The following is a 20,488-nucleotide window of genomic DNA, read 5'->3' on the forward strand; positions in this document are numbered from 1 at the left end:
CAGCAGATTACTGAATAGGACAGATATTGTCCAAGGAGAGTGGAGCCCCCACCCGGAAACCTTCCAGATGATCACAGAGACCTTCGAGACATCTCTCCTAGACTGCAAACACAAAAATGCCCTAGTTCATCTCAAGATACCAGACACAGGGAGCAGAGAATCATAGAATCATAGAATCGTAGAATCGTAGAGTTGGAAGAGACCACTAGGGCCATCCAGTCCAACCCCCTGCCATGCAGGAAATCCAAATCAAAGCATCCCTGACAGATGGCCATCCAGCCTCTGTTTAAAGACCTCCAAGGAAGGAGACTCTATCACCTTCCGAGGAAGTGCATTCCACTGCCGAACAGCCCTTACTGTCAGGAAGTTCCTCCTAATGTTCAGGTGGAATCTCTTTTCCTGTAGCTTGCATCCATTGTTCCGGGTCCTGTTCTCTGGAGCAGCAGAAAACAAGCTTGCTCCCTCCTCAATATGACATCCTTTCAAATATTTAAACAGGGCTATCATATCACCTCTTAACCTTCTTTTCTCCAGGCTAAACATCCCCAGCTCCCTAAGTCGTTCCTCATAGGGCATGGTCTCCAGACCCTTCACCATTTTTGTCGCCCTCCTTTGGACACGCTCCAGTTTCTCAATGTCCTTTTTGAATTGTGGCGCCCAGAACTGGACACAATATTCTAGGTGGGGCCTGACCAAAGCAGAATACAGTGGCACTATTACTTCTCTTGATCTAGACACTATACTTCTATTGATGCAGCCTAAAATAGCATTGGCCTTTTTAGCTGCCGCATCACACTGTTCACTCATGTTCAACTTGTGGTCTACTTGGACTCCTAGATCCCTTTCACACGTAGTTTCATTCAGCCAGGTGTCATCCATCCTATATCTGTGCATTTTATTTTTCCGCCCTAAGTGCAATACCTTACATTTCTCTGTGTTGAATTTCATTTTGTTAGCTTTGGCCCAGCTTTCTAGTCTATTCAGGTCATTTTGAATCTTGATCCTGTCCTCTGGGGTATTAGCTATTCCCCCTAATTTGGTGTCATCTGCAAATTTGATAAGTATGCTCCCAATTCTGTCATCCAGGTCATTGATAAAGATGTTGAATAGCACTGGGCCCAGGACAGAGCCCTGTGGGACCCCACTGGTCACTTCTCTCCAGGATGAAAAGGAGCCATTGTTGAGCACCCTTTGGGTTCGGCCGGTCAACCAATTACAGATCCATTTAACAGTTCCTTTGTCTAGCCCACATTTTACAAGCTCGTTTGCAAGAATGTCATGGGAAACCTTGTCAAAGGCCTTACTGAAATCAAGATATACTATATCCATAGCATTCCCTTCATCTACCAAGCTGGTAATTTTGTCAAAGAAAGAGATTAGATTTGTCTGGCATGACTTGTTTCTCTGAAACCCATGTTGACTTTTTGTGATTATGGCATTGCCTTCTAGATGTTCACAGACTCTCTCTTTAATGATCTGCTCCAGAATCTTTCCTGGTATTGATGTCAGACTAACTGGACGATAATTGTTGGGATCCTCTTTTTTCCCCTTTTTGAAGATGGGGACAACGTTTGCCCTCCTCCAGTCTGCTGGAGGAGGACATGGACGCCCTCAATCTAACTTGGCTAAGGGCTCTTCTGTACACCTTTCCACCAATATCAATTCTGGCCAGAGTCGTGAGCAAGATCTGAAGAGACAATGCGGAAGTCATCCTTATGACACCGACCTGGCCCAAGAGGCTGTGGTTCTCCGAGACCAGCAACACGGCATTCCCCTCCAGGTCCTTCAAATCTTCTATGCCAGGGGCAGGTGTTCCACCCAGACTAGGCCTGTCTTCACCTTCATGCCTGGAGGTTGAGCGGCATATGCTCGAACACTATGGTTACTCACCTGAGGTGACCCGTTCCATCCTAGCCTCCAGACACCCCTCCTCTTGGGGCGTAGAAAGACGCGATGTGTCTACCACGACCACCTGCAGAGTTGAGCCACGTCGACAGTACGCCAGGGAGAAGGAATCTGAAGAATCTTAGTTGCGTAGGCAGATTTCCTCTTACATAGGAATGAATCTCTGGACAACGAGGTTTCTCTCAAGAAGAGGGTTCTTTAATCTTTGTTGCATAACTATTTACAAAAATTACATTGATTATCAGATATCTGTCTTGGATACTCATCAAGTTACTTCACCAACCAACCAACTATAAACACATCCTCTGAAGCAGCCACAGTAACACCAACCATCTCTCTGTCTCTCAGTGACAATTCAGAATGACAGTTGACAGTTGCATCAACATTCCAATGATGCACTGTTTGAATGCTGACATATTTAACTGCCACTAGAGCTGTAAGTAACTTGCACAACAGCGCCACCTAGTGGCAACATCATTGTCATTTTATCAGACCTGTTTCAACATGGTCCTGACAATCCCCTCCAAAATGACATGTGATGTGTCATATGTGTCCTTGCATTTGTCCCATGTATGTCCTTATTGTGTTTACTTTCCCTGGTAGTCACCCACATGTGACGTCCCACAGGTGTCTGCTATGTAGACTTTTCCGCAGCTGCATGGTATGCTGTAAACTCCTGCGGCTGTGAGAGGGTCTCTCTGATCCTTGGCTGAGCGAAGCATTTGTTGGATTTTCTTGGTTGGTTTGTAAACCATTTGCAGGTTGTGCTTCCTCACCACTTTGCCTGTTCTGTCTGTGACTCCTTTGATGTAAGGTAAAAATACCTTCCCTTTGGGTGGCAGTAGCAGAACATGCCACAAACCATCCTGGGCATAAAATACTGTTTGAAAACACTGAAGTTCTGGACCATGCCAACCACTTCCATGTCAGGATGCACAGGGAAGCCATTGAGATCCACAAGCATCTGGATAATTTCAACTGGAAAGAAGAAGCCCTTAAAGCTAACAAAATTTGGCTACAGGTCCTGATGAATAGCAAAATGAGAGCAAATGCAAATGGGAAACCATTCAGAGTCAGGGGCTTTCCCAGAAGATAATTGATCACCAATTAGCAGACGTTAATCCTCTTTTACATTAGCCTCCCAGCCTGAGGCCATCCATCAACACAGAACAAGACACATGCAAATCACTGCTGCATTCCCAGGCTCACACAGGATATATATACCCAACTTTTCCAGGCAAGCATTCTCTGAAGATGCCAGCCACAGATGCTGGCGAAACGTCAGGAAGAAACTTCACATTCTTTCCCCTTCTTTTGTGGTGGAAATTTCTTGTTATAAGAAAAAAACTATAGAAAAGATGGAGTCGCTTTGGTTAAAGAAAAATAAGTTTTTAAAATGAGGTTTGAAACCTAGAAGACTAGAGCAAAGGAATAATGAGGGCATGTTGACTTGGCACCAGTAAAAAGACATAACATAAACAACTTAGATAAGGAGATGCAACTGTGAAGGTTAAAAAGTTAGAAGGAAAGCTACTAAGTTCCTGAAGGAGGGGTGAGAGTGATGATGCAGTTTTAATGTATGCATGTATCTCTGTCCTGGTTGTAAGAATTCTTGTAATTGTAATTAGCTAATGAAAAGTGATGAAAACCTTTGTGTAACTGACTATAAGATTAGGCCATCTTGTCTTGTTCGGGGCCTCAGATTTTGGAACTTTGAATTCCACTGAGTTCAATGTTTTCCTTTGTCGACAACTGGAAATAAACTTATGGGTTTTCAATTTACTAGATCCTCTTGTCCATCTTTTGCTCTGCCAGGCCTAGAACTTTAAGTTTCCTGAAATTTCTGTTACACTTTGATATGTGTAATTGTTCTTTTTCCCCTTTTCCTTCTTAATCTCCACATCAGCCATTTGCTTGGTTTATTGGCATGTTCAAAATATTTTTGTCTAATGTATCTCAATTTATGTTCTTGCTCTTCTACTAATACAAGTGAGATCTCTTTTTGTATTTTTTTGATCTGTTGCTGTAACATTTTGTTGCTAGGCCTTTCTTTTAACAATTGTTCTTTATGTTTAAGATCTAATTGTAAATCATTCCAATTTTTTTCTTTCTTTTTCCTTTTTTCTGAAGCCTGTTTTATAAAAAAAGCCTCTGAGCACAACTTTACTTGTATCCCACACTACTTTAGAGTTAATTTCTTCACTTTTGTTTTCCTGAAAGAAGAGTTTAAGTGTTTCTTTTGCTTTGTTCACAGTCATGTCATCTTTTACTAAATTATTGTCAAGCTTCCACATTCTTTCCCCTTTCTCCCTATCCCTAACATCATGAGGATAAGGTTATGACCTGACAGGACTCTGGGTTTGATATCAACGGAACATACTTCTGAGCTGATGTGAGATGACGTTAAAAACATATCCATTCTTGACCAAGAATTGTGTGGATGGGGAAAGAAAGTGTACTCTTTCACTTGGTCATATTGAATTCTCCATATGTCTAGTGCTAAATTGTCCTTAAGTTCAAAGAAGGTTCAGGGCGATTTCTCTTGCTTTATAAAGGTTTTGTTTTCTGCTGTCTTGTCTAACCGTGGGTCAGTCACCCCATTCCAGTCACCCATAATGATAATTTTGTCAAAATCATAATTCAAGATATGAGATTTTAGTTTCTCAAAGAATAATCTTCTTCTTAGTCTAGTTTCTTTTCTGAGGCTTCTCTATGGTAATCTTCATTTTGATCTGTTGGGTTCCTCAGACTTCTCTCTATTCAGAACTTCTTTGTATTTTTGTAAAAAAACCTTTGGCTTTTTGGATTGTGTTAATTATGTTTTCCCAGCAGAGAAGGAGCCGAGCCTCCTTGATGGTGGGGTAACTCCGCCTCATGGCACCTAGTAGGCAGGGAGACAAAAAGAAGACAAAGGCCAGGGGCCGGGCCCCGCCTTCTTGGGCAGAGTGACCCCTCGAGACCCCAGTCTTCTTCCTGCCTTGCTCCTGCTAGGACGCAGCTTCTCATCTCTCGAGGTTTTTTTTCTTCCTGGGATCTTCCCTTTGGCTCGCCTGGCTCCCTCCTCCTTCTATCCCTCTCCTCTCCTTAAAAAAAAGATAAAGAGACCCTTCCATTTCTCTCTCCCTCCCTTCCCTATTCCACCCCTTGGGGAAGCCATGGATAGCGACAGTGAGGCCAGCCTTCAGGGTGAGCCTGCTTTGCCGGCTGTGCGCCCGGGGTCATCATCGGCTGAGCGCCCGATGGAAGCACGGCAGCAACCGACAGAGGGGACCCCCCTCCCTTTCGCTGCTGAGGCCACGGCCTCCCAAACGACCCGGCCAGGGTCAGTTCAGGGAGTGCCCTTCCTGGAAACCTCTCACGACACCGGGGACGATGTAAGTAATCCCCCTTCCAGGAATGGTGAGGTGGCTCCGTTCCTTCCTGGTGCAGGAGGCCCTGACCATCTTCAGGGCGGCCCAGGCGGAGGGCGATCCCACAGGAATGGTTCCTTCCCATGTTCCTTCCCCCCTCAAGGGCCCCCCTTGGCCAGTGGCTGCTTCCCAACCACTCCCAGCGATTGCGACGGGCGACTGGGGGCCACTTGGTCTGCAGGATCACTCCACGGCCTGCCGGACGCTACAGCAGGAACCATGCTGGCGCCTGCTGGGGGCAACCATGCTGACCGCATGGTCCAGCATGGGGGCTGCCATCTTGGGGCGGAACTGGAAGCCCACCATCTGGGAACGGAACCGGAAGTCCGCCATCTTCTGGACTCTGATGGCGGCCACCATTGGGAGGATAGGGCCGTTGATCCCCCTCCTTCTAGGTATCGCAGCATCTCCCAGTCCTCCACCAACGCCCCTTCCAAGGTCAGACAGACCTCCGCTAAGGTTCCAAAGGGGGGCTCCCACAAGTCCAACAACCAGGCCTCCCCCCCAGGGACAGGCCATCTAGCGGGGGGTCTGGGAATCATTCTGATCTTCCAGATCTGCAGCCCAGGCAGTCATCTTCCTCCTTCAGAGCGGGGGAGGGCGGCGAATCCCATTCAGGGTCTGATTCTGAGCCTGCTTCTGCTTCTGCTTCTGAGCACTCTTATCGCCCTCCAACCAAGAGGGCCAGATATGCCAGGAGTGCCCTTAAGCGCAAGCGCTCCTGCTCCACTCATTCCTCCAATGAAGGGAGCTCTGACACTGCTTTTGACAGATCAGGCTCCGAGCCCAAGGAGGGTGAGTTGTCTCTTGACGAGGGAGATAAGGCTAAGGATGCACCCATGTCCTCTCGATTATTCAGGTCTGAGGACTATGGCCCACTTATCAAAAAGACCACCAAAACATTAGGCATCAGCCTCTCCTCTTGTCAGACACCATCCCTTGAGTCCGACCTCCCCAAGGTCAGCGAGGACCTTTTCCCTGTCACAGCTCCCTCTCTCCAGGAGATTCCATGCCCCTCTAACATCATGCAAATTATCAGGGACGAGTGGACTAGGCCTGCGGCTGGTAGACCCAACCACAGTGTTACTCGAAAGCACTATATCCTTCAACCAACCGTCATGGATAGACTATAAAGATTCCCGTGGCTGATGCTCCTGTGTCCGCTCTTGTCTCATCCGCTGTGTTCAGCAGAGACGGAGAGGATGCCCTCCGCAACCCGGAGGATAGAAGGTCTGAGGGGGCTCTCAAGAAAGCCCACGAGGTGATGTCTATAGCCATCAGGGTGGATACCACCATCTCCATGGTCATGCGCACCAACCTTCAATGGTTGCGAGAGCTTCTCGACCTACTTCCAAATGCAGACACCAAGGTCAGGCAAACTATCAACAAGATTATCAAGGCTTCGGCCTTTGCAGCAGATGGCACCCTCGATGCCATTCAGCAGACCGCTAGGGCTCAGGCGGCGACCGTTGTGGTCAGGTGCCAGCTCTGGCTAAAAAATTGGAATGTCGATACTAAATCTAAACAGAACCTAGCCTTTATTCCCTTCCTAGGCTCTAAGCTATTTGGGGAATCCTTGGAACCGGTGCTAGTCGAGGGTAAGGATAAGAAGAAGGCCCTTCCCTCTGCTAAGAAAAAAGATGATAGGAGACAATTTAAAAGCCGTCCTTCTTTTCGCTCCTCTCTGTCCTTCTTTCCTTCCAACTCCAACCCTAACTCCTTTCAAGCCAGGGAGTCCAGACCAAACAGGTCACGCTGTGGAGACTCCAACTTCTCCAAGCACAACCAATCCTCCTTCTCTTCCAAGGATGGAGGAGGCCCAAAGCCTTCCCGAAAAACCAACAACAATGATGGGGCCCTCCAGTAGGAGGCAGAATTCAGGCATTCAGCCACATTTGGGAGACGTCCACCTCCGACAGGTGGATCCTCGACATGGTGCGACAAGGCTACTAGATAGAATTCCACCATCTGCTGCACGACAGGTTCACTCTGACTCCCAAATTGAACGATCCCGAAAAACATCGCCTCCTACTGGAAGAAATCAACCGACTGCTAGCTATTCGCACCATAGAACCCGTCCCAAGAGATCAAAGAGGACCCTTTTCCTAGTCCCCAAGAGGAACGGTTCATGGAGGGCCATATTAAGCCTAAGGAGGTTAAACAACTACGTCCACAAGAGGAAGTTCAGAATGGAAACACTCAGGACCATCCTAGACAGTCTCCAACCCAGGGACTTTCTGTCATCGCTGGACCTCCAGGATGCTTATTTGCATATCCTTATTCACCCATCATCTCGTCGCTTCCTGCGCTTCAAATATGACCGACACCACTTCAGGGCGTTGCCTTTTGGTCTCTCTTCAGCTCCCACGGTTTTCACCAAGGTAATGGTGGCCCTGGTGGCTCATTGGAGATCACAGCGCATTCACATCCACCCTTATCTGGACGACCTTCTGATCAGGGCCCCCTCCAAACGACAAGCAAATCGCGACACCAGCAGAGTGCTCAGATCACTTCAACACCACGGTTTCTTGATCAACCTGGAGAAGAGCTCCCACTATCCCAGCCAGCAGATTCTCCACCTCAGGGCCATGATAAACACCCTAATGGGGTCAGTCTGCCTCCCACCAGACCGAATCACTCCCATTCGATCATCGGTGCAGAAGATCCTTCGCTCCCCACGGACCAGCCTCCTACAGCTTGCCCGCTTTCAGGGCTGATGATCGCCACCATCGAGTGCCTACCCTGGGCGAGGTTCCACGCCAGACCTCTTCAATGGCTGCTCCTTCCACATCAATGAGCCAGCGCCCTCAGGAGGACCAAGTCAGTTCTGGTCCCAGACAACGTACGTTGCTCCCTCCAATGGTGGACCTCACCATCGATCCTGAAGGGTCGTCCCATCTGGGAGACGGACAAGATTCAGATCACCACGGACGCCAGCCTCTGGGTCTGGGGGGCCTTCTGCGGACCCCTCCTAGCCCAGGGTCGGTGGAGCCCCCAGGAGCTAGGCCACAGCAGCAACTGGCTGGAGCTCCGAGTGATCAAGCTGGCCCTCCTGTCTTTCAAACAACAGATCCATCTCAAGTCAGTGTTGATCAGGACGGACGACATCACGGCCAAAGCCCATATCAACCGCCGGGGGGGGGACGAGATCTCGATCCCTAATGAACGAGGCCCAGGATCTTCTGTCCTGGGCAGAAGACAACTTGCTATCCCTAGAGGCCGAACACCTACAGGGCCAACTAAACGCAAAAGCAGACTGGCTACGTCGCACCGACATAGACCAGGGAGAGTGGAGCTTTCACCCAGAACTATTTCAGTTAATTGCACAAAAGTTCGGTCAGCCGATCGTAGATCTATTCACCTCTCCAGCAAATGCCAAGGCCCCCCAGGTTCTTCTCCAGATTCCAGACACAGGGGTCGGAGGATTTCGACGCTCTAAAGTGCCGCTGGCCAGCAGGCCTCGTCTACGCCTTCCCACTCACTTCTCTCCTGACGAGATTCCTGTCCAGGGTTCGGAGACCCAGGGCGAAGGCCCCAGCATGGCCCCGCCGCTCTTGGTTTTCGGAGATCCTCAGCTTAGCCACCAATAGTCTTCCGCTTCCAATCAGACTAGCTCTGTTGGCACAGGGTCAAGTTCACCATCCAGACCTAGCCTGGCTTGAACTTCACGCCTGGAAATTGAGCGTCTCATGTTAGCACGCTACCATTACTCTCCCGAGGTGATTGAATCCATCCTGGCGTCTAGGCGCCCATCAACCATCGAGATCTATGAGTACACCTTCAAGGCTTTCAAGCGATGGTGCATGCGGAAAAAAAGGGACTTCATTTGGATCACGGATCCTACGCCGCTTCAGTTCCTCCAAGACAGTGTCGACCAAGGACTCCGTCCGAACACAGCAAAAAGACAGGTCGTGGCTGTCACATCTATCCTTCCTCACGAGGAGGCGGCCCGGATTTCTCAACATCCGCATATTTGGAGATTGCTCAAGGGGGCATCCAACAGATCCCCCCCGACCAAACATAGTTTTCCCTCTTAGGACCTTCATAAGGTTCTAAAGGCCTTGACGATAGGTCCCTTCGAGCCACTGAGAGAGGCTTCCCCCAAGTTCCTCATTTTCAAGACGTTGATCCTTACAGCCATAACGTCGGCTCGCCGTGTCTCCGAATTGGGGGCACTGTCCATTAGAAAAGAATTGTGCATTTTCAGACCAGACTCTGTTATTCTTCGGCCAGACCTGACTTTCATTCCCAAGGTCAACTTGGACTTCCACTCCTCTCAGGACATCATTCTCCCTTCCTTTTGCCCTTGGCCTTCCAGGGACCTTAAAAAGATCTGGCGCACGCTGGATATGCGTAGAGCCATCAGGATTTACCTTAAAAGAACTGCTAGCCTCAGAAGATCGGAGTCCCTCTTCGTAGCCTTCCATCCTAAGAACCAGGGCAAGAAGGTTTCTCTCTCTACACTCTCAAGGTGGATTAGAGAGTGCATCTGTGCCTGCTACACAGCCCTCGGCCTAGTGCCGCCCAAGGGCATTACCGCCCATTCCACTAGAAGCGCGGCCACCTCGGCAGCCTTGTCAACCAATGCCCCCTTGGCTGAGTTCTGCAGAGCAGCCACATGGAAATCCCCATCCACATTCATAAGACATTACAAGCTTGACATCTTTCAGTCTGCTGAAGCAGCTTTTAGCCGTAGAGTTCTTCAACAGGTGGTCCCCGATTTGTCCGCGGGGTCAGCAGGCCCGCCCTAAATTTGGGGTTAGGCTTTTGTAAAACCCACTGTCAAGGAGGCTGGGCTCCTCCTCTGCTGGGAAATGGAACGTGCGTTCTTACCTGATGACATCCTTTTCTAGCAGAGAAGGGCCGAGCATCCTTCCCCACCCATCTTTTTCTGCTGTACCCCATGGACAAAATCGGTCGGATTGGTTGGTCCTGTCCTTTCCCCTTAAGGATTTCAAAAAAATAAATATTAAAATATAAATTAGGGATATATTCATATATACTTACACATCAAGGCCAACTTACGGCTCCTCAGCTAAGTCATTGACTGGGATCTCGAGGGGTCACTCTGCCCAAGGAGGCGGGGCCCGGCCCCTGGCCTTTGTCTTCTTTTTGTCTCCCTGCCTACCAGGTGCCATGAGGCGGAGTTACCCCACTATCAAGGATGCTCGGCCCTTCTTTGCTGGAAAAGGACGTCATCAGGTAAGAACCCACGTTCCCATCTCCTTTATTTAAATTTAAATGATAAACCTTCAGGTACCTCCCATTTGTAAAAGATGCTGTTGTTCCTTAGTACTCTTGTCAAAAAGAGATAGTCCCTCCTTTTTCTCAGAACTTTCCCTAAAATATCCTTAAAGATTTCAACCTCTACCTTGTCAATTTTTAACCTTGGATAAGATGGCTTCTTTCATTTGTGATCTTACGAAGTAAACTATAATATGCCTGGGACGACCCTTATTTTTAGCGGCTCACAAGGAGAAAAATTATTTAAATGAGAGAGCTTCCAGAAGGGGAAGTGACCTGAATCACTCGGTTAGTTTACCAGTTTGTAAAGTAATTGTCCTGTCGTTTAGTAGGAGAAAATGGGAAATTTGAATGAGAGAGAGAGAGAGCAGCATTGGCATACAGGAAAACCCTATCTATGTGCAGAGGAAAAGAGAGAATGCTAAAATCTTCCAAGAGTTACAAATTCCAATCCTAGGCCAGCAAGACAGCAAGGCTGGTACTGTGTGCATTTCTTTGGTAACAAGAGAAGCCACCTGGTTGGGTACTTAGGACAACGTGACTGTTTTCTAATTAATATAATTGTAATTTGAATAATGAAGAGCATAAGCATGAATAATTAATATGGCAGAGTCCAAGCGGGACAGTGGTCATTTGGATCAGGCTTCCCAGCAAGCTGGCCAAGATAGCATTTTTAATTTATTCCATGTCATCATTTTTTTATTTAAAGTATTTCTACCCTGCTCTTCATCCAAAAATGCTCTCAGAGTGGCTTACATCATAATTATTGTATTTATTTATCTCCTGCTCCCTCCCTCCCCCCCCCGCCCCAATTACAGCACTCACATATTGGACATCAGCCTTCCCATCAAAGGACCCACACAGGTGAGACACCACATGTGAAAAGAGTATGTGGAAAGAGCTTCGGAGATAATAATTCCTGCACTGTATACCAAATGACTAACACAGGAGAGAAGCCATATAAATGCATGGAATGTGGAAAGAGCTTCAGTTGGAGTGGACATCTAAACTCACATCAAAGGACCCACACGGGGGAGAAGCCACACAAATGTATGGAATGTGGAAAGAGCTTCAGCCAGAGAGAAACTCTAAGCTTACATCAAAGGACCCACACGGGGGAGAAGCCCCATAAATGCATGGAATGTGGGAAAAGCTTCAGCCAGAGTGGAAATCTAAGTTCACATCAAAGGACCCACATGGGGGAGAAGCCCTATAAATGCATAGAATGTGGGAAAAGCTTCAGCCAGAGTGGAAATCTAAGAAAACATCAAAGGACCCACACGGGGGAGAAGCCCTATAAATGCAAGGAATGTGGGAAAAGCTTCAGTCACAGTGAAAGTCTAAAATCACATCAAAGGACCCACACAGGGGAGAAGCCCTATAAATGCATGGAATGTGGAAAGAGTTTCAGTCAAAGTGGAGAGCTAAACTCACATCAAAGGACCCACACAGGGGAGAAGCCCTATAAATGTATGGAATGTGGAAAGAGCTTCAGTAGGAATGATAGCTTAAACACACATCAAAGGACCCACACAGGGGAGAAGCCATATAAATGCACGGAATGTGGGAAAAGCTTCAGCCAGAATGGAAATCTAAGTTCACATCAAAGGACCCACACAAGGGAGAAGCCCTTTAAATGCATAGAATGTGGAAAAAGCTTCAGTCACAGTGAAAGTCTAAAATCACATCAAAGGACCCACACAGGGGAGAAGCCCTGTAAATGCATGGAATGTGGGAAAAGCTTCAGTCACAGTGAAAGTCTAAAATTACATCAAAGGACCCACACAGGGGAGAAGCCATATAAATGCACGGAATGTGGGAAAAGTTTCAGCCAGAGTGGAAATCTAAGTTCACATCAAAGGACCCATACAGGGGAGAAGCCCTTTAAATGCCCGGAATGTGGAAAGAATTGCAGTCACAGTGGAAGTCTAAACTTACATATAAAGACCCACACAGGGGAGAAGCCCTATAAATGCATGGAATGTGGGAAGAGATTCAGTCAGAATGGAAATCTAAACTTACATCAAAGGACCCACACGGGGGAGAAACCCTATAAATGCATGAAATGTGGAAAATGTTTCACTGATTGTGGAAATCTAAACTCGCATCAAAGGACCCACACGGGGGAGAAGCCATATAAATGTATGGAATGTGGAAAGAGCTTCAGTAGGAATGATAGCTTAAACACACATCAAAGGACCCACACGGGGGAGAAGCCATATAAATGCAAGGAATGTGGAAAGAGCTTCAGTAGGAATGATAGCTTAAACACACATCAAAGGACCCACACAGGGGAGAAGCCATATATATGCATGGAATGTGGAAAGTGCTTCAGTCAGATTGCGCATCTTAGCATACATCAAAGGACCCACACGGGGGAGAAGCCATATAAATGCATGGAATGTGGAAAGAGCTTCAGTGACAGTGGATGTCTAAACTCACATCACAGGACCCACACAGGGGAGAAGCCCTATAAATGCATGGAATGTGGGCAGTGCTTCAGTGACAGTGGTAATCTAAACAGACATCTAAGGACCCACACAGAGGAGAAGACATGTAATAAGGAACGGCAGCCCCTTCCTTTACACTTTAGGGAGCAAAAGGGGCAAAGAGGTGAGAGGATACAACATTTGGGGAGATGATGGGGGAGTGAGTGGGACACCAGATGTGATAGCATTTGGGGAAGAGTCCTCCAGTAGTTATGGATGAAAAGGATTGATCTTGATTCATGCAACCCCCATTAGAAATGTCCTCCCCTTCACTTACTCTGGAAGGAGACGAGGTGGCAGGATAAGGAGGTAAAGTGACAGCATTGTGGATAGCGGAGTGTTGGTGGAGGGCAGTAGATGGTGCCTTGATTCTGATGCAGTGCTGGTGCATGCAACCGTCCCCCCCCCCCCCCCCGGTCGGGGAAACTGGGGTCGTGCCTGATATGAGTTGAAACGGATAGGAAGGAGAGGATTGCTTAGAGCCAAGTTTAAAGTAAACTGAAATCAATATTTCTCTTTAAGTCGCATGTCAGCATGGCACATTGGTTTGATTGTTGAACTACAACTTTTGGCAAGTCTTAGGCTCTCAGCCTCAGGGAAAGGCAATGGCAAACCTCCTCTGAAACCCTACCAAGAAAACTCCCTTATAGGATCACCTTAGAGTTGCCATGAGTCAGAAATGACTTAAAAAAACACAGCAACAAACTCAAGTCCCACGTTTCATTCTCACATCAAGGAGAAATATGTTTTTCCTTTAAGTTTCTGGAACTGCTATGAAATCACACAGATTATAGTTTTAAATTGTCTTTATTGGAGTTGACTCTTTTGTTTTATCTGGTCAAATTTATATAGTTTAGATTGTTTAACTGATTGATTGTGTTGTATGCCCCCTGATATCCCATAACACAGAGCTGAGATATTAATTTATCAATATAGGAATAAACAGATATGAATTAGTTTAGATCCATCCTTTAGTTGTCAGTCCTATAGATCCACATATAAACCTGATCAACAGTTGATATAAACCTGATCAACTGATGTTAATATTTTTCTTAATCTTTTTCATACAATATAATACGTATCTTCAAGTCAAGTGGAACAGATGGGCAAGAAGAAGCAGCTGAAGAAACTCCTGCCTGGAGCGCTACAGGACTGTGGCCGCCGCACACTGCGGTCCTGATGCTGGCCCCTGCTGCAGTCCAAAATGGACTGTAGCCAAGAGCTGCTCCTTTTGGGGCTGGGTTTGGGCCCCCTTAGGCCGCCCAGGAGCAACCCCAACACAGCCTCCGAAGGGGTTGGGGACAAATTTTAGGATGGTCAAGAAAAATGGAGGACACAACCAACTAAAAGCCAAAATCATTAATAAAAAACAATACAAATTCATGTTTCTTGGTCATGCTCAAAATGTAGGACATTTTGACATGCCTATCAGCACAACTCCAAGACCCAAATTCATAACTACTAATACATTGGGGACAGAAAAAGAGAGAGAAAAACAACAGCACACGCAAGGAAGCCTTGGAGCATTCTGCGCATTGGAGCATACTCTGAGACCAGGGTTCGAATCCTGGCTGAGCCATGCCAACCCACTGGGTGACCTTGGTGAAGTCACACTCTCTCAGCCTCAGAGGATAGCAAGGGCAAACCCCCTCTGAAGAAATCTTGCCAAGAAAACCCCAGGATGAGGTCGCCATAAGTTGGAAATGACTTGGAGGCACACAAGAGCAACAAGCACAACGTGAGAAAGCAGCCAAGGTCCAAAGTGCACAGCAGAAAGTATCCCATTTGAGACTACTTTAACTGCCCTGGCTCATTGCTGGGGAATTCTGGGAACTGTAGTTCTGTGAGACATTGAGCCTTCTCTGTCAGAGACTTCTGGTGCCTCAATAAACTACAAATCCCAGAACTCCCTAGCACTGAGGACAGTTAAAGCAGTCTCAAACTGGACTGTTTCTGCAGTGTGTTTTGAACCTTGGCTTTAATAATAATATAATAATAATGATTTATTTATAGCCCGCCCAATCACAAGGAATCCAGGCGGGTTACAACAGTAAAAATAAAGATAATAAAATAAAATACAATAAATAAATAAAATACAATAAAATTAAAGAGAGCGAAGTGAGTACATTCCCAGTTAGGCCTGATGGAAGTTGGGCCTCTCTTTTTCACTCCCTCCCAGGTCTGATGGTGATGTCATGGAGGGAGGGCTCTTCTTCTTGAGGCAAGGATTTTATTTTAATTAATTTTAATTTAATTCTTCTCATTAAATTTAAGAGAAGAATTGGTGGACAGAGTGACATAAGTCACAGTAAATGGTGAGTAGAACTAGGTAGGGAAGGCCTGCCGGAAGAGATCCGTTTTAAGAGCCTTCTTAAAGGCTGTAAGAGTAGAAATGTCACGGATCTCCTTTGGCAGGTCATTCCATGTCTTTGGGGCTGCGATGGAAAAGGCCCTCTGGGTGACTGAAGTTAGCCTAGATTTTATTGGCTGAAGTAGATTCTTCCCCTTCGAGGACCTTAGAGTGCGGGATGGACAGTATGGAAGGAGGCGATCCCTTAAGTATTCTGGACCCAAGCCATGTAGGGCTTTAAAGGTAATCACCAACACCTTGTACCTTGGCCGGAAACTAATTGGCAGCCAGTGAAGGGATTTCAAAACCGGTGTTATGTGATCGGTACGACGAGTACCAGTAATTAACCTGGCTGCCATATTTTGTACAAGTTGAAGTTTCTGAACTTGGCACGAGGGTAGCCCCATGTAGAGCGCATTACAGAAGTCCAATCGAGAGGTGACCAGCGCATGCACTACTGTTTCAAGGCCTCCCTGCTCGAGGAAGGGGCGCAGCTGGCGTATCAGCCAAAGCTGATAACAAGTGCTCCTGACTGTTGCCTCCACCTGAGCTGTCAGGTGAAGCGACGAGTCAAGGAGCACCCCTAAGCTGCGGACAGAGTCTTTCAGGGGAAGTGTGACCCCATCCAGAACTGGCTGACACAACTCCATTCCTGGATTCGGGGTTCCTATATCAAGTACCTCTGTCTTACCTGGATTCAGCTTGAGTCGGTTTTCCCTCATCCAGTCCATTACCGCCCCAAGACAGGCATTCAGAGGAGAGATGCCATCCATAGACACTGCATCAGTTTGAGACATAGAGAAATATATTTGGGTGTCATCAGCGTACTGATAACATCCTGCTCCATGTCTCCGGATGATTTTTCCCAGCGGCTTCATGTAAATGTTAAACAGCATAGGAGACAATATTGCGCCCTGGGGTACACCAAATTTTATCTCTCTTTTAGAAGAGCGCCACCATCTGGAATCTGCCTGAGAGGTAGGACCGGAACCACTGTAGAACAGTGCCTCCGATACCTAACTCTCTCAGGCGTTCTAGAAGGATACCATGGTCGATGGTATCGAAGGCCGCTGAGAGGTCTAAGAGCACCAGCAGGGTCACACTTCCCCTGTCAATGCCTAGACGGAGATCATCAACTAAGGCGACCAAGGCCGTCTCAACTCCGTATCCTGCCCTGAATCCGGTTTGAAATGGGTCCAGATAATCAGCTTCATCCAAGACTGCCTGTAGTTGATTGGCGACCGCCCTCTCGATCACCTTGCTCAAGAATGGCAACAACGAGACTGGCCTATAGTTATTTCTATCCAGAGGGTCCAGGGAGGGCTTTTTTAAGAGTGGTCTGACCACTGCCTCCTTAAGACAAGAAGGCAGGGTACCCTCCCTGAAGGATGCATTGATTATATTTTTCAGCATCAGCTTGACTATATCACCCCCCTGGACAGCCAGCCAGGATGGGCAAGGGTCAAGAGGGCAAGTCGTTTTTTTTCAGACTACTAAGGAGCTTGTCCACGTCCTCAGTACTTACCGACTCAAATTGATCCAGTCTAACTGTAATAGCGGAGGCGTTGGATGCCTCTCTCATTGCTTCTGACTTAAAGTTGGCATCTAAATCAGCTCTTATCCGAGAGATTTTATCTGTGAAATAATCATTAAAAGCATTACAGTAAGCTATGGTTGACTCTAATAGAGGGTTCTGGGTGGGAGGCAGTTGTGTTAAACTCCTTACCACCCTGAACAGCTCAGCTGGACGAGATTTCACAGATGTGATAGATGCAGAGTAGAAAGATTTTTTGGCTGCATCTATCGCCATTTGATAGGACCTAAGAAAAGTCCTATGAAGTATCTTATCAGATATGAGTTGAGATTTCAGCCAACGCTTCTCTAGTCGTTGTCCAACCCGCTTCATTTGTTTAAGCTCTTCAGTGTACCAAGGGTTACGGTTTTTACTGGGTTGGAAAGGACGCTTGGGAGCGATCATATCTATAGCTCTGGTGATGTTGTTATTCCATAAATTAACCAGAACTTCAACAGAGTCACTGGCACTGCCAACCATAGAACCCCCTAGGGCTTCTTGGAACCTAATGGGTTCCATCAGCCTTCGAGGGCGGACCATTTTAATTGGTCCTCCACCCCTAGAGGGAGGAATAGTAGTCTCCAGACCAACCTTAACCAGGAAATGATCCGTCCATGATAATGCGGAGATACTAGTTGTTTTTGCCCATGGATATGCCTGTTCGGTACAGAAGACCACATCAAGAGTATGACCTGCAGAATGCGTGGGCTCAGAGACTATCTGGGAGAGGCCCATGTTTGTCATGAAACCCATGAATTCCCGAGCCGCACCAGTAAGATTAGTCAAATCACCCTTGAGAGGGATGTTGAGGTCGCCCAGGACTAACAGCCTAGGCGATTCCAACATCAGCTCTGAGACTAGTTGTGTCAGCTCAGTTAGGGAGTCTGTTACGTTACGGGGTGGGCGATAGACCAACAGAATCCCCAAACTCTCCCTGGTCTTCAAGCGAAGGTAAATGCATTCAATGTGGTTTAATGCACGGATAGGTATCCTGGTTAAAGTGAGATTGTTTTTATGGATTATGGCTACGCCTCCCCCCTTCCCGCTTCCCCTTATCTGCTCATTGACAGAGTACCCAGCCGGAAGGGCCTGAGCCCAGGTTACAGAGCTATCTGCTCCTAGCCAGGTCTCTGTGATGCATGCCAGGTCAGCATTGTGATCTATCAGTAAGTCATAGATGATACGGGACTTATTCTTCACTGACCTGGCATTACATAAGAGCAGGGAAAGGTTTGGCAAATGGTTAGGCATGCTTTCCAGATCTTTTGGGGTAGCAGGGCGAATGGAAGGCGGAATAGATATCAGACATCTATCACGTCTTCTTCTGTAATGACCTTTTGCCCTGCTAATGCCATATCTTCCATTGCCCTGCACAACTTGAATTGCTGCTCCGCTGAAGACATCTAATCCCTCCCCTGAAACATACAATGATGGATATATATCTTGATTGACCTCAAGACCCTCCATCTAACCAGTGTCTCGTAGTCCCCTAAATAGTCTGCAATCGATCTATTGTGACTTTTTAAGTAATGACAAAAACTGGGGACAGAGTTCAATGGTCTTGAGACTAGGCAAGTGGAAGGAAGAGCAGAAAAGAGCCTCGCCCAGGCCTGACTGCTTCTGCGCCACCACTGTTGCTGGAGAGCCGATGGTGAAGAAGGCGGCAATGGAGTCCCGCCTTGGCCTCCGCTTCAGTTGCGTCGCTCTGGCAACCAGGCAGGTGGAAGGAGGGATGGAAGAGAGCCTCGCCCAGGCCTGACTGCTTCTGCGCCACCACTGTTGCTGGAGAGCCGATGGTGAAGAAGGCGGCAATGGAGTCCTTTATGTGCTATAGGAGTCTGAAATCCTTGCTGATAGGACTCAGTGTATGTGTGTGTGTGTACGTGTGTACGTGTGTGTGTCTGTGTGTGTACACACACATACACTTCTTAGGCTTCTTAGGTCCAAAACACACTGCAGAAATAATCCAGTTCGAGATCACTTTAACTGCCCTGGTTCATATAAAGAAATGAACAACAACAATAATAACAACAGCAAATATAATGCTGAGAACAACAAACTATCATCCCCAGAACTGTACTTCCTGGGAACTGTGGTTTCTTGTAGCCCCAGAGGTACCTCTGACAGAAGGCTCAACGTCTCCCAAAACTACAGTTCCCAGGATTCCCCAGCATTGAGCCAGGGCAGTTTAAGGGAGTCTCAAGGTGGATTTATTTCTGCATTTTGGGAATTGCTCCTGGAAGGAAGGGTGGGATGGAGGAGGAGGAGGAGGTGCCTTGGGAAAGGAGGACCCACCTGGCCTGCCAGCAGCCCCCACTGCCTGCCCTTCTCGGCTGGGCTCTTCAGCTGGGCTCTTAAGGCTCCCTAGACTGCATGGAAGTAGGCAGATGCCATTTTGCCCAGGCTCCCCTCTTCCCTGTGCCTCCCTGCCTTCCATGGCCAAAAGCAGGAGAAGGAGGCTCTTTCTTCTTGTTGTTGTTTTTGGGTGTCTCCGAGTCCTTTCCCAGTCTCCCTCCTCCTCCTCCTCCTCCATCCTGAAAAAATTAAATCCTGCGCATATTGGGGGAAGGGGGCGGGACTTCTGGGACTTATCTCTGGTTCCCTTGCCATGCTGCCCCCCTAAATTTTGGTGCCCTAGGCCACTGCCTAGGTCGCCTATATACACGAGCCTGCCCTCCCAGGATGCCATCACCCAGACTCAGGCTCTCTTTCCTCTATTGTCCATGCAGTCAGAGGGTTCAGAGGTGGTCTCATTTCCTTCCCTCCTTTCTCTTTCTCACACAGGCAGTGCAGTGGCAGTGCCAGAGGCCCAATCCAGATCCTCTCGTATTAAAGATGGAGGGGAAAGAGTTGCTGTGGAGCCTCCTGTTGCCCTTGATTTGAGTTTTGGAGCAAGATCACAAGGGAACGAAGTAAGAAAGTTCAACATCCTTTTTGAATTGTGATGCCCAGAGCTGGACACAATATTCCAGGTGGGGCCTGACCAAAGCAGAATAGAGTGGCTCTATTACTTCCTTTGATCTAGACACTATACTACTATTGATGCAGCCTAAAATCACATTGTCCTTTTTAGCTGCCGCATCACACTGTTGACTTATGTTCAGCTTCTGGTCTACTTGGATTCCTAGATCCCTTTCACATGTTGTCTCGTTCAGCCAGGTGTATTATTTATTTATTTATTTATTTACAGTATTTATACCCCTCCATTCAGCCCTAAAGGCTCTCATAGTGGCTTACAATTATTATTATTATTTTTAATAAGATGGTTCTCTGCCCTCAAGCTTACAATCTAAAAAGACACGACACAAAAGGAGAAGGGAATGTGGTGGGGAAGGGGTCAGGTCCAGCAGTTCTTCTCTCCCTCTGAGGTCTGGACCAAGGCAGATGGACTGGAGGGAGGGCTCAGCTTCTTAATCTAGGCCAGGCCTGATGGAGCTGGGCTTACGTCTCTCCCTCCATGGCCAGATGGCACCAGATGGACTGGAGGGAGTGCTCTTCTTCTTAGAAGGTACTTGGA

General features: G+C 47.4%; 1 protein-coding gene and 1 pseudogene across 1 annotated transcript; one reads left to right on the forward strand and one right to left on the reverse strand.

The window, feature by feature from the left end:
* LOC149324290 (uncharacterized) overlaps nucleotides 1–20,488 on the reverse strand; it is a 380,857-nt pseudogene that overhangs the window by 268,587 nt on the left and 91,782 nt on the right.
* On the forward strand, nucleotides 11,382–13,065 carry LOC149324296 (uncharacterized). Its single transcript, XM_089498575.1, is given in 2 exon segments — nucleotides 11,382–13,016; nucleotides 13,019–13,065. Coding segments are annotated over 2 exon segments (1,569 nt in total). The 5' UTR covers nucleotides 11,382–11,494.

Source organism: Sceloporus occidentalis, unplaced genomic scaffold (assembly GCF_023333645.1).
Source record: "Sceloporus occidentalis isolate IW3139 unplaced genomic scaffold, rSceOcc1.0.p SCAF_1, whole genome shotgun sequence".
NCBI lineage: Eukaryota > Metazoa > Chordata > Lepidosauria > Squamata > Phrynosomatidae > Sceloporus > Sceloporus occidentalis.